At 42.9% G+C, this 14638-nt stretch overlaps 1 protein-coding gene across 3 annotated transcripts; it reads left to right on the top strand.

The window, feature by feature from the left end:
* Window positions 1-465: 465 nt before the first annotated feature.
* Window positions 466-13889, top strand: LOC108941869 (semaphorin-4A-like). Of its 3 annotated transcripts, none has more exons than XM_018764763.2 (15): window positions 466-667; window positions 2745-3025; window positions 6878-7038; window positions 7405-7464; window positions 7867-7965; window positions 8152-8245; window positions 8367-8489; window positions 9752-9879; window positions 10122-10303; window positions 10808-10952; window positions 11095-11281; window positions 12052-12167; window positions 12253-12416; window positions 12593-12684; window positions 12892-13889. In XM_018764763.2, exons 2-15 carry the CDS (start codon window positions 2893-2895, stop codon window positions 13485-13487), a joined length of 2280 nt encoding a protein of 759 aa, XP_018620279.2. In that variant the 5' UTR covers window positions 466-667; window positions 2745-2892; the 3' UTR covers window positions 13488-13889. The 3 variants fall into 3 exon arrangements, with proteins under 3 accessions (XP_018620279.2, XP_018620278.2, XP_018620281.2); XM_018764762.2 differs by having other exon boundaries at window positions 466-834; XM_018764765.2 differs by lacking the exon at window positions 466-667 and adding an exon at window positions 1023-1589.
* The last annotated feature ends 749 nt before the right edge of the window (window positions 13890-14638 follow it).

Raw genomic sequence — 14638 nt, 5'->3', positions numbered from 1 at the left:
TTAAGAGGCAGTTAAGGGGAGCAACTGTATCCAGTCACATTCTTGCATATCCAAGGTCAGCATTCACCAAAAATGGAGCAGGGGCACTTTAAGTCATGTCATGTCATTTTTTTGGGTAGTGAAAATGCTGTGCTTACTAATATCTATTTGATATGAACATTTGCTTTCATGTTCTACAGTAAGCAACTGGGCAACAGTGAAACAATTGATTAAGTGACTCAATTCAAGCAATTAATAGTGTGATTGTCAATGAGACAACTATCCTCCTCTGTTTGCAACATTAAACTTCACTTCTTCCTTCAATCCTTGCCTTGCCGCATGTGAGACAGCACTGTTTATGCAACATTTGTGTAGAACTTATATAATAAAGGCTCAAAAAACCGATAGTCCTGCCTGTACCAGTATATATATAATGTATGTTAAGAAGATGGATTTGTTTTTTCCATTATCTTGACAGGGTGGGAAATGAGCGGTGGCAAGAGCTCGAAGTGAGTGTAGCGCGCACATGTGTGATGGCCGCCGGTCCGGGTGACACCTGTCAGCAGCAGCGCAGTTTCTTTCTGGTGGCCGAGGCGGAGTCGCAGAGCCGCGCGCTGCACGCGGCAAACCCCGCGTTCCCGGCTGCGCGAGGAGAGCGCGAGGACGGGATATTTAAGGGACTTGAAAGGTCTGTTCGGTGTTACCTGAGATATATGATATACGACAGCAATATCTGACAAGGCAAGCGCAATCGTCGCGGAACACAGTTACTTACGGCTTCTTACAAAGAACAGCGAGCCGAGTGTGTGACTGTGGGCGCGCAGCTTAGTTACACGTCGCGGAACGCAGCGCAAGGTAGGGAATTATGGTAAATATACCGTTACATAGCACCATCTTATGTGCACACATACACGAAGGAGGGGGATGAGAAACCCTATTTTTCTGTCACAGGTTTTTTGTGTCAAAATACTTTTAACATGAATCATGAATGCGTTTGCAGTTTGGCCAGAAGTAGTAGGTTGACGAAGGCTGAAACGTGTAGAATCGCAGCTGAGTGACAAAACATCCTATTTTGTCAACATTGTAATTGTTTGTGCTCGTCGGATTCTAGTTTGCATCGACATTTTTTAAACGTGTCATTCGTCCTTACTACTAGCTCAAAGATTACAATTACGTTATGTGCTTTTAAACACAACCACGTGTAAGAATCAGAGTGCTGTACGTCCTCGTTGCAAAGATAAAAATCCCTTTAGTCAGATTTCTGACGTTATCTTCATCTGTTGTCAAAATACACTTTCTGGGCTGCTAAATGAATAAATGTAACCGTAGAAAGAGTTATAATTTCTATTGTCAGGAAATGGTGTTGGCCTTGTGAAGCGCAGCCACGTGCTCCTTGCCGACCCGAGGGCTCGCGGCTTCGCTCCATTTTTGGCGCCAAGAACGAAGTAGCCCTTCTCTCCGCGCGCGAAACCGAGCATGTCCGCATTGTGACCGAGGGTCGCTGTGTCCGCACTCGTGTCCAGAGTCGTGTCCCCGCAGCCGGCGGTGTGAGTACAGTCCGTCCCGGCGTGCTCCGTTATGAAGATGGCACGCTAAAGTACAGCACTACGGTACGGTACGATACGCTACAGCACCGAGCACGTCGACCGGGCGGACTCTCTCGTCAGGTTGATTCTCATTAATTTGCTTCGTCTCCTCTTTCAACACAAATCGTTAAACAGTTCTTTATATGTACATTCATTTGTCTGCTCCTTCTCTCTAAGCGACTTACAATATTTATCCCATACACTTTTTGGGTAATTTTTACTTTTTCGGTCCGGAGTGGGTGCCTTCAGAGGTGCTACGAGGTTGCGACAGAAACACAACATTTGCTTCTTAGTTTAACCTGAGCAACTCATACGTCATTCATTGCGTCATATTTTTCTGAAGATCTTTGAAATGATCACTTATGGGATCTATGGCTGCAAACAGGTACCCCTGCCGTGAAGCCTTGAGAGGGACCTGCGCATTTTTACCCCCTTTTAAAGCTAAGTTCTAGGCCGTGACCTAAACTGAAAGTGTCCCGCATGTGGACCACCGGTTAAGAGCAGGAATTTACCAAAATATGTGAGAACTGATCGGAAATTTTTGCTGGCAAATTTTTGGGTTTTGCCTGAAGAGCCGTTAAAGTATGGTGAACTTCACATCTGTTTTCCAGATTGTTTATAGTGGCGTGCTTCCTGACAAAGCAAAGCTCTACATAACACACTCACACACTCCATTTAATATGCTGGTGCTATGAATATCCACAGGTCAGTTGAGGTCTCAACCAACCACTCTGTATCAGATATTTTCCTGCACAATAGAAATGGAAATCAATGTGTGAGAATAACATTCTCGGTCGTGCCGTTACGTGGTGTGTCGGGGTGTGTCTGGTTCAGAAGGGAGAAGATTGTAAGTCACAGGGCGAGTTTGAAGCTTTGATTTAGCATTGTATGTTCAAACAATAGGAAAAATCCCTCATAGGAAGAAGAACAGAAGGTAAAATGTGCTGTTAGGAAGCACAAGAAAGACCAACGGCCTGTGACTCTTCGTACAGTGTATTCATGCACGGGCCACACCTGAGGGTCACTGGGTGCCTTACCTGACGCTCAGGTGCGAGGGCCGGAAAGCAGTCGTGAGGGTGTGGCCCTGTCTGTTACCTGCTGCAGTGAGATTATGGCAGAACTGCATGTGTTTATCGCTCATCAGTGGTTTATTGATGTCTTCCTCCTTGAATATTCTAGATGAAATGACTGATAAAGGAAGAGCTCAGGGGAAGTGGTGAGACTTCAGTTTTCCTTCCCTAATTGTTGTCACTGAAGATCGCCGAAGACGTCAACAACACGACAACTGGACTCTGACTCATTCAGGCACCTGCCCGAGACTCTGCACATGCCGCCCTCATTGCGGTACCTCTTTGCCCTCATCATGCTTCGCTGCAGCCGGACCTGGTGTACTGTGGCGCTACTGGGCCTCCTGTGCTCTTCTCTGGGCTCTCTCCTTCCACGCAAATCTTTCTCCATCGGTGAGTGTTCTTCTGCACTGCTCAATTCCCCTACTGTGGTTCTGGGCCAGAGCGGGGAACTCCAGGACTCATGGGATGCATGCTCTGCTGGTTTTCAGTTATGTCCATCAGTTCAGTGTATGTATCATTTCAAGTAATCATTTTGAACAGAGTGTTTCAGGTGTGTATCAGCTGATTCCTGAACAGTGATTCAGATGTTTGCTGACTGTTTGTTTGCCAATGCAAAATAAAGGTCATTGCATTCTGGCAGAGCACAGGTTGGAGGGACTCAGTGGGGGGTTGTTTTGGTTGGCTGCTGCCTTACTACCCCCTACGGGTACATCATGTACCTGCAGGTTGTCAGTGTACCGCTCGTCTAGCTAGTGCGGTAAATCCTTGATTTAACAGACAAAATTCAATGGGTCAGATCTCGGTACTTCCCTGTTATTTTCCGTTTGATATGCTGGTGCTTTGGAACCTCCTAATAATAGTCTTGATGTGTCGATATGCATGTTCTTCAGTGTTGCTGTGAAAGTTATGCATATCTAATACATATATTGGTTTTTTTGTGTTAAAGTTTTCTAATGCATGATATGTAATATCTATAAGAAATTTGTCTTTTTTCTCTTAAATACGGATGGCATTGTTTTTCCGAAATAGATAAGTTCTTATTTAACAGATTTTGATTTCATGTAGACGCTGTTGTTGTAGCGTCCGGACGGGAGTCTGACACGGACGCGCATTGCTATTACGTCCGAACACGGACGAAACATAAAATGACCCCACGTGCAGGGTGATGTTAAAAGTGCACTGTGCATACTGTAAGACACTCGGTGGAAGTGAAACAGGAAACACGAGACCAGGAAACACACACTGTGTTTGAACTACGATGAACAGTGAAACGCTACTCTGTGAGTATAACTGCAACCCTGAGATGTGACGAAATACCAGACTGGAACACTGGACCAGGACTGGAGAACAAGAGGCAGGAACCGACAGGATGGGCACTCGGGACCGGAACATGAACACCTAGGAAACAGACTGAGGGAACAAGAGACTACTAATCGCTAAGTGAGCACAATGGAACCGCTGATTAAGAATCTGCAATCGGTTCTGCTCCACTGGCTCCTTTTATTCCTCCGTGTCCTATGAGACAGACTGTGAGCTGATACGTGGCTGTTCCCTAGTGGCACTGAGTGGCATCGCCTCTGACCAGGAGGGACAGTGACCCCGTGGGGCGTGACAGTTGTATGGACATTTGAATTAAACAAACATTTAGCAATATAAGGCACCACCTCCCCGCAGTTATTCTGTCAAATCTTGGATATACTGTAATATAGGTGGTCCTAGGCTTGTGATGGAGTTCTGCTCCCATGACCTGACTTCACTGTAAGTGGAAAATTCCCTTATATGAACCATAAGGGAGGGCGTGGTGGCGCATCGGGTTTGGCCGGGTCCTGCTCTCTGGTGGGTCCGGGGTTCGAGTCCCGCTTGGGGTGCCTTGCGACGAACTGGCATCCTGTCCTTGGTGTGTCCTCTCCATCTCCAGCCTTGTGCCCTGTGCTGCCGGATTAGGCTCCAGTTCTTCGCCACCCTGCTTGGGACAAGTGGTTTCAGTAAATGTGCGTGTGTGTGAACCGTAAGGATGTCACTCTGTGCCATGTCCACGTAACTGGTGGTGTGAAAAGGATTCAGCAGGATGGTGAAGGCTGCCTACACAGGCACAGAGGACATACAGGCTGATGTGGAGGGTGCACCTACTATCTTCCTAAAGACCAGATCTTAGCTGCAGTAAAAACTAAGGACAAATGTAAAATGAACATGTGGCTTAGTTTATCATTTTTAATTCTTTTTCAGAAAAGCAAGGGAGCATACTTAAACGAGTGCAAAAATAAAGAGTCGGAGAGGCTCATACCACAGGTTAAATGAGTGATGCCACCATTTCTTCACCATTTCCTGTAGGTTTCTGTTGCAAGTATTCTCTGTTAGAGGTGAGAAAGAACATGACTGACATATTTATAGGTCTGCACGCAACAAATGTTTCCTATTGTGTCAAGATACAAGAACTAGATAACTGCATAATTACAGTCAAGATTTAAACTGGGGAGGTGTGTTCACAGTATCAGAAAGAGTACAACCAGCCTGCAAGTATACAGTTTTTCACACATGCCTTAAATTGACTTTTAATGTATTTTACAGAACTTTGTTTGGCTTGTGGGGGGTGCGGTGGCGCAGTGGGTTGGATTGGGTCCTGCTCTCTAGTAGGTCGGGGGTTCGAGTCCTGCTTGGGGTGCCTTGTGACGGACTGGTGTCCCGTCCTGGGTGTGTCCCCTCCCCCTCCGGCCTTACGCCCTGTGTTGCCGGGTAGGCTCCGGTTCCCTGCGACCCCGTATGGAACAAGTGGTTCAGAAAATGTGTGGTGTGTGTCTGTATGTGTGTTTGGTTTGTCTGTTCCAGTAGCCTTTTAATTTCAAATATTTGATGTAACATACAGACTGAAAGTCTTCTAAGCAATAGAGAAAAGACATTTCAGGATGTAAGGTGAAATGAGATGAAATAATATGAAAAATATTTACACATACTGTATGGTGTTTAGTCACATGACTCACGGTGAGAAGTTTAGTTACATAATGCTTTTTTCTTTTGTGTAACTTCCTTCTTTCACCAACTGAAGAGCTTTCTGCAGTAACTGCCTATGACACCCTGGGCTTTAAGTCACATATATGTCCCTAGCAGGTTGTTGGGGTAAAAAGAACCAGAGAAGGATGTACCATGGTTGTTCCAGGACTATGGCTGATCATGCCTGTGACAGTCTGAGCTGGTTTTGTCACTTCTGTGCTTATACTGTAGTATAAATGGTAGAAGACTACTTAAATTTTAAAGTCAATTCTTTTGTGGGACAAGTAGCTTGTGTTTCACATCAGATAATGTAGGTCTCTGTTTAAAGATCTTTATTTATGCTCACACAGATAAACAAGTTTAACCACCCTGTGGTTCAGAGCACAGTATTACAGAGTTTGCTAGAAACGTTCCTGAAGGTAATTAAAATGTACTCTCTTGCTTTATCTGAGGCTCAATTTAAATACATTTTTCAGCTTGGTTAAAAACACTAAAATTCTGAAAGTGAGTTGAAAATGTACTTTTATAAGCATAATGAAATGACTTTATCTAGCACATGGGGGCGTATAAAGTCCTGCACATGAAACTGATTACCAAGGCATGGACTGGAGACCATTGATGTATTTTTGTACGTTATGTGTTGAAAACTATCGCTATGTTTTGTGAATCCTGAAGTTAGCTGTGAGTAGTTAGTTAGCTTGTATGCTACTTCTAGAACAAGGTGGTGTAGCAGGTAATTCTGCTGTTGCTTCTTGACTGCCAAGTTCTTTGGTGGGAGTGGGATTAGAATTCAGTTCAGAGAGTGTGGGTGGCATTTGCATCTTCACCATGTGTTTGCACCCCACAAATATGCATGGAGGAAGGCAATGGCAAACCATTTCTGTGCCCTCCCTTACCTAGAAAACCATTCCAGTGGTTGCTGTGAGTCATATTCAGCTTGATGTCACTTCTGTCTTCATGACTGGCATGGATCTGTTCTTCTGCTTTTTCACAGACTTCCACAGTTGCTTTCAAGGTTGGCTCAGAGATGATGCTGCACACTTCATCTGAGATTTGAAACCCTTTTTGTTGAGAAGCTGCCCAGTGCTAGAATCATTTATTCACGTCACCCTCTTTATGGTCCCCAAAAGTGTTGTTTAGCATCACACTGCAGTTTGTATTTCTCTGTTGCTGTGACATCAGTAAAAACAATATTTTTAAAAAGATTTTTTGTGGAGGCAGATTTATCAAAGTCTTTGTATCTCTCTTTTCTAGGGAGTCCCAGTAGACTTCTGGCTCAATTCAACAGGTCAGACACTGGAAATACCACCACACTGTTGCTGAGCGATGATGGGAACACACTGTTTGTGGGAGGAAGAGATGCTGTACTCTCTTTGGATGTCAGCAATCCAGGTGTCATGGAGTTGAGAAAAAAGGTAGCTATGTCTTTTATCATCTAACGAGATTTATCCCACTGGTGGGTGAACTCTTCTTGCATTTTACTTGTTTCTGCCATAGCATAATTTTTTCCAAATGTGTGTGATACCTGTTTATTTAACAATAGTCCTGAACATCATAAATGGGTTTTCCTTTTTCTGCAATAGTACTGCTTGTAATCAGTTGATTGGACAGTTGGAAGGTTGGTACAAATAATACCTTGAAGATGGTAGTGATGTTCTATGCTAATAGGTCCAGTAGTGCCAGGGAAAATACGGGCTATCAGCAATGGTGAATGGACATTCAGGGAAGGGGACTGATGGCCAAAGTGATCGCTGTTATAGTTGTTGTCTGTTCCTCTACAGCTGACCTGGAAGCCATCTCCAAATGACCTTAACAGCTGTAACATGAGAAGCAAACAAAAGGTAAAATCCCAGTCCGAACATAAGAAAGTTACTCTGTAATGGTACATGATATACCATAACAGACCTTAAGTGACTGTGAAATATGACAGAACATATCAGACTAGTTATTTCACAGATCTGTGTCAAATGAGGCCTAGTTCTCAGTGATAATCTTATGTATACCATAATATTGCTCAGTGGTAGATGGTTTTCAATATTGGGGATATCTTCAGATACACAAGGCTGTGCATGTTTGTAAATTTTTTTTTGCATTCAGGTTGCACATAAACTATGAATGGTTTAAAAAAACAGCAAAAATAATGATAAATTTGACCATGGACTTGCTGGGTCATAGCGATAATAGTATTTGAAATGAATGAGCCCTGGGAGCCTCATCTGATGAGCAGTAATTCTGACTTCCAGAGGGATTGTCACAACTTCATCCGAGTCCTTCAGTTCCTCAATGCGACTCACATGTACACCTGTGGGACATTTGCCTTCAGCCCGCACTGCGCCTATATAGTAAGACCTCCCACTTTTGCGCTGCTTTCTTATTGCTACTGAGTTAACAAACTGAAGAAGAAGAAGATTTAAATACGGTGTATTGTGCTATGCATGTTAAAAACCATTAATACATATGGAGTCCATGTTTTATTATCACAAGTAATCGTGCCATCCCAGATTTTGCTATTCCTCTGCTGCCCACAGGATGTACCAATGTTCACCCTTTACGCCAATCCAGAGCAGGCCAAAGGCCGTTGCCCCTTCAATCCGTACCGAAGGAACACAGCAGTTGTTGTTGGTGAGATTCGCGAGAGGATGTAGCAAAACAACATGAGAGTAACGGAGTGGCTTGTGATTTTTGCATGGACTTGTGATGAAATAAAGGATGCTCTACAAGTGTTGTCTTTTTGAAATCTCAGATGGAGAGTTGTATGTGGGCACCATGGAGGACTACTGGGAGAATCAACCAGCAATCTCGCGGTACCTGAGCCATGGGAGTCGCGCTGACTTAAAACTAGACAGTGTGCCTGGCTGGCTGGAGGGTATGTGGCTTTGTAGAAATACAAAGGCTTTAACTGCGGCCAGGACCATGTATTGTCCTAGACACTGCTTCAACTAAAGGGGGTGACAAAATCACAGATTTTGATGAAGTTCCTATGTTAAATGTGAAAACGTGGTAAAAAGAAACACTGTCAACTGTGTGTTTATTTTAATGTGTATCAATGACATAAAAGTCACTTGAAGAAGTAAGAAAACAGATGAGTCAAAGGTGCTATTTTTTTGGCTACAAAGCCCTATGGCACACAGGTGCACAAACCAATCATTTCCTTTGTACAAAAGAATCTCATACCAAATATTTTAAAATTGTGGTGGTAGTATTATAGTTTGGAGGTGCTTTGCTGCTTCTGGGTCTTGGCTTCTTGCTGTTGTAGTGTCAGCTAAGAACTCCACTATGTACCAGAGAGTACTGGAGCTGTTGGTTAAAAAAAAGAAAGAAACTGAATTGAAAACAGGTTTTCCAGCAACAGCTGAGTAAATCCTGAATGACACAAAAAGACAAATGCAGACTTTTGACGTAGTAAAGTCAAAGTACAGATTTAAAGGCAATTGCAATGTTTTCGGAGGACTTGAAGTGAGCTGTGTATACAGGACTGTCTTCAAATATTACACAGCTGAAGCAATTCTGTTCAGAACAGTTTTTTCCAATATTTGTCAGATATAAGAAATTCATGTTTACAAATACATGGTATTGAATCCAGTGGTGTTTTTTTTTTCATCGCAGGAAACTGCAGTTCTGTTGAATAAATAATTGCAAAGTATAAATACACACACACACACACACACACACATTTTCAGAACCGCTTGTCCCATATGGGGTCACGGGGAACCAGAGCCTAACCCGGCAACACAGGGCGTAAGGCCAGAGGGGGAGGGGGCACACCCAGGACGGGACGCCAGTCCGTCACAAGGCACCCCAAGCGGGACTCGAACCCCAGACCCACCGAAGAGCAGGACTGTGGTCCAACCCACTGCAAAGTACAAATATCCAGTGTTATCTGTTATGTTTGCAATAACCCACTGACAGCATTTAAATGAGCACCAGGAATCCACACATCAGTATATTCAAAGTAACTTTCCAGGGAAGTGTATTCACTTCACCTGATTGTAAACTATATTTAGCCTCATCCACAACACATGCTTTATTTTATTTTATGCATAAATCCAGTTGAGGCTGTATGTAGTCACTTCAAGTTTTGCAGTCTTGTTCTGCAAATCTAAAACACTTAATTTTTCCTTGTGCCAGATCCTACCTTCGTAAACTCCATCTTCATCCCCAGTGAGAAGAAAGTCTATTACTTCCTCACAGAGGTTAACACAGAGTACACCTTTGGCAAAAAATTCCTGGTTTCTCGGATCGCGCAGGTCTGCACGGTAAAGTTCTTTGTTATTTCTTTCTATTCTTCGCATTTAGTGCAGCCAGTGGAATGTTGTATGATGTTGTGGAATCTCTGCTGGAGCTTCACAACAAATCTAAGAGAAGATTAAATAATTAGCCGTGCCCATGTGTATGCCTGAACTCTGCCCTTGGGTCTCAGCAGATGCTGTGGTGACCGCACAGGCCTCGTGATGCCAGAGGTAGATCTGTTCACACATGACTGTCATGTTTTTGGCAGAATGACATGGGAGGAGAGCGTATCCTGCAGAAACGCTGGACAACCTTCGCCAAAGCTCAGCTTTTGTGCCAGTCAGAAGGAGATCTGCCGTTCAACATCCTCCAGGACATTGTCATCCTTTCCAAACCAGATGGTTCCTCTCCAGATGAAGTGCTTTTCTATGGTATTTTCAGTTCTCAGTGGTAAGAAAGCAAAACCATACTATCCTTATTGTCTGTTTTTTGTTAGTTTGCTGTCTACACGCAAATGTAATGCATCAAGTTCAAGCAGTGATGTAGAGCTTTCTGTGTGTGTTATAGACTGGGCAGTTGAACTTGTTCCAGTAGATTATCCTTACTGTTGCATCCACACCTGCTAGTGATGCATTTACCATGCAGTGGTACCAGTCATTGGTGGAAACTCTCCTGTGAAGTGATATGTAGATCATACATGTGATTATGTCTTTTATACTGTCAGAAGTGTATGTTGGGGTTAAATGCTCTTCAGCCTGCATTCTTATGAAAAAAATACACATTTGGTAGGAATGTGTGGGACAAGTTATTAAATGAGCAAAAAAACAGTTGCAAACAGAGCAAAAATCCATATGAAAAGGTAGACACAGTTTCAGCCATGTTTCAGTTTGCCATTATCTTTGGTGAGTTGTGAGTATCTCTAGAGCCTTATGTTTTATCTCTTTTTTGCCCCAGGTCACTGACATCAGGACAGTCAGCAGTGTGTGTATTTCGACTTAATGACATCAAGAAAGTATTTTCTGGAGAATACTTGCAGCTGAACCGAAATACAATGAGATGGACCTCTAAAACTTCAAAGCAGACTGTCACCCCAGGAGTGGCAAGTATTAGAAGTCATTTTAACTTTTTCCTGTTGTCTTTATCAGTCCTGAATTAATAAATACAAATAAATTTCAGTTTTAGTTTCTAAATTTTTTGACTTGACTGACTTAATGTGTTTCAATTTGTTCCTCCCTCTGCAGTGTGGGTTGCACTCTGCATCAGACAGCACCCTTAGTTATGTAAAAGAGAACTTCCTTGCCAAGGACAGTGTTAAGTCACTCAATGGCCTGGTGTTGGTGTCCCCAGACCAGCACTACAGCAGGATTGCTGCCCAGAGGACACAGGCAGCCAATGGACGCAACTTCACTGTGCTCTACTTGCTCAGTGGTAGGACTGGGTGCTCTCTCCTTGTGTTGTCTCACTTTACACCAAAAACTACTGCAAAGTACGGGGTGGGGTAGGGTGGGGTGTGTTGTGGTGTGGTGTGATGGTGCAGTGGGCTTAGCAGGGTCCCACTCTTTGGTGGGTCTGGGGTTCGAGTCCTACTTGGGTGTGTTCCTTCCTCCTCCGGCCCTGTGCCCTGTGTTACCGGGCTAGGCTCCAGTTCACCGGGACCCCACTCTGGACAAGCTGCTTCAGATTATGTGTGTGAACTACACAGTGATCACACTTCAATTACAACAGGTAGCATTGTGGGCACAGTGGTTGCATTTAGGCTTAAAGGTTCCAAGTTGGAAATCTCACATCTTTCTGCAGTACCCTTAAGTAAGGGAATTTCCCCTTAATTGCTCCAGTAAAAACAATCCAGCCATATAAATGGGTAAATCATTTTAAATTGCTTTGGAGAAAAGTGTTGGCGAAATGAATAAATGTAAATATAAATGCTATCAGAAGCTATTCCAGCTAGTTTAAAGAAGTGTGTGATTTCCACCTATGAAATATGAATCATTTTCAAGATGACAATAGGCTCTGCCCAGGATGCGATTTATGTCCTTGCTACTTACCCCTTGTCTTGCTTTCCTGCTTACTGCATGTCAGCCTGTATAAGGACTTCAAATTATTAAAAAGATGTTTATAGGAGGTAAAAATTTAATTTCAAGGGCTAAGTTGATTTTCTTTGTGTTTATTATTGTAACATTTGTCATTGTTTCTTTCAGAATCTGGTTTCCTTCACAAAGTGGTTCTGCTGGAAAAAGGCCCTCATATCATAGAGGAAGTCCAGGTCTTCACACAACCACAGTCTGTCAAGAACATTGTCCTCTCCATCACTAAGGTATGTCTGTGTTCTTTTTCCCAGTATCTCCAATACAGTAGGTGAGGCACAGTTGTGGTCCTGATAGATGGTTCTGTTCCTACAGGGTGTGGTTTTTGTAGGCTCTTCTGAGGGTGTGTTCCAGCTGTCAGTGTCCAACTGTTCGTTCTACTGGAACTGTATTGACTGTGTGCTGGCCCGAGATCCTTTCTGCGGCTGGGACCCAGCCCAGAGTGTCTGCACCGAATGGTCTAACAGCAAATCTACTGTGTGAGAAGCTCTCTGTTAGAATTACGCTGTTCTGGTTCACTGAGTAGCACAAGATAGGATCTGGCACCACTGTCAGTGTGGAAGAACTAGAATTAAGAAAAATTGACATATCTATTGATGAGGTTCAGGACTTCCTCAGATCCAAATGCTCATTGTTGTTCTTTTTTTGCTCTCAGATGGCAGGATTTGGAGAAGGGCAATGTGACAACGACATGTGGCAGTGTTCAGACACGTAAATCCAAGTCTGGACTCCTGGATCACCCCAGAGGTTTGTGACTAATCACTAGAGCAGAGTGTTCTACATCTCTGTATCATTACTTGGAATGACTTGCATTACCTTGTTTGCCTAGAATGTGCTAATAAATCACTGGTCATGATGTTTAGAATTTCACATTAATTCAGTGATAATGTGTATAGCGTATAATCAGAGTTGCTTAATATGCTTTTTCGTTTGTTAATTTCTTGTGTCCCAAAGAGCGCAAAAACGTGATTGAAAACGAAATAGTGGAGCTTCACTGTCCCAAGTCATCCAATCTGGCTTTGCTGTACTGGGAGCGCGCTGATGGCCATCAGCTCTCCAAGCACATCTACTTGCAGCTAGACCACGGCAACATACGCTTCCCAGCAACGTCCCAAACTGTTGGAGATTACAACTGCATCTCCTTGGAAAACAGCCACAGAGAGATCCTGGCACGCATCACTGTGAAGCTGAGAGCTAGTCCCCGGTCTTTCATTTCAAATAATGTCCAGGGAAATGAAGTCAACAGAGATTCTGAGTACATAAGAGAAACAGAAAACTTAACTCGAACAGCTAACAGTGATAGTGGCTGCTTTCGTAAAATGGTGGCAGTCTCCGTCTTACTGGCAGTAACTCTGTTCCTATTGGTAGTTGTAGGCTTGTATGTGTGGCACGTGAGGACACGGGCTAAACCAGCCACAGTAGCATGCCCTCAGAAAGACATTGAGATGGACCTTCATGAACAGGACCCTCTTACAACTGTCAAATATAATCAAAATGAAAGCACCACAGGAAATCACTCTACAAACCACAAACCCCGTGACTCTCTTTGAACCAGGTGGCTTGTCTCAACATATTTAACCATGCAGGTTTACACCATTCTCCCATGTCTTTGAAGTAATTCCAGTAACAAATTGATGGGCATTTCTCAATTCTATGAAATTAATGGCTTAAGTCAAACAATTTATTTTCTGTTGTAACAAGTGTCCATGAGTCATATTTGCTTACTAGATAATAAATAATAATGAGATAAATAATTAGATAAAAGCTGCCCCATTGCTTCAGACTTGTAATATATGTCTAATAGGGGTGAGATTCCTTTTTTCCTGAAATTACTGTAAATGTCAGAATGCTACAAAATGAAGGATCTTTTTTACTTTGTGTTCCAAGCTTCTTATAAAGAATTTTACATTTACTCATTTATCTGATACTTTTCTCCGAAGCACCTACCTATAATTATATTATTTACCCATGTATACCACTGGGTAATTCTTACTGGAGCAATCTTTGTGTAAATACCTTGCTGAAGGGTACTACAGCAATAGGCAAAATTCAAACCAGCAACCTTTGGATCTGAAGGCTGTAGCGCTATCGACTATGCTATTATCTGCTCCAAGAGCTGAACAAAACTCTTGATGTCACACATAACAATGCAAAACATATGTGAGATCTTTGCAAAAAGCCTCCTATCCTATCAGTAAAAGACTGAATGGTGCTTGTACAGGCTTCTGAAATCCATGTATTAATGACAACATACAGTACAACAGCACTGACTTATGCAAAAATAGACTTAAGATATGACCTCGTATGGGACAAGCGGTTCTGAAAATGTGTGTGTGTGTGTATCCTGAAATAATGAAGAATTAGCCAAATTAGTACAAATATTGATTGCACTTTACTGCCCCAGATTGTATATATAAAAGTTGTCCTGTCAAATGTCTGGTCAAAAAAATGTTAAATACTGAAATAAACATACATACAATTTTATTTCTGTTAAAATTTTGTTGGGGAGCACCATTGTTCTGCACACATGGCTACATCCCGGTCACAATGGGGCACATTATAATACATTAAACATGCATTAGATCTACAGCCCTTTTGTACAAATTTCAGTTTAAAAAATATCAGTGCAAAGCAGGGTACACCCTAATGGAACATGAGTCCACTACACGGCAATTACACACACATTATGGGCACTGTAGTG

This window comes from Scleropages formosus, chromosome 18, assembly GCF_900964775.1.
Source record: "Scleropages formosus chromosome 18, fSclFor1.1, whole genome shotgun sequence".
Taxonomy (NCBI): Eukaryota; Metazoa; Chordata; class Actinopteri; order Osteoglossiformes; family Osteoglossidae; genus Scleropages; species Scleropages formosus.
This window is presented reverse-complemented; position numbering and strand designations above follow the sequence as displayed.

Excerpts from the sequence above, each read along its gene's own strand:
- LOC108941869 (XM_018764763.2), top strand. The coding sequence starts at position 2,893 with ATGCCGCCCTCATTGCGGTACCTCTTTGCCCTCATCATGCTTCGCTGC. Across the intron at positions 7,465-7,866 it reads ACATGAGAAGCAAACAAAAG|AGGGATTGTCACAACTTCAT; the intron begins GTAAAATCCCAG and ends TCTGACTTCCAG. Across the intron at positions 11,282-12,051 it reads TGTGCTCTACTTGCTCAGTG|AATCTGGTTTCCTTCACAAA; the intron begins GTAGGACTGGGT and ends TGTTTCTTTCAG.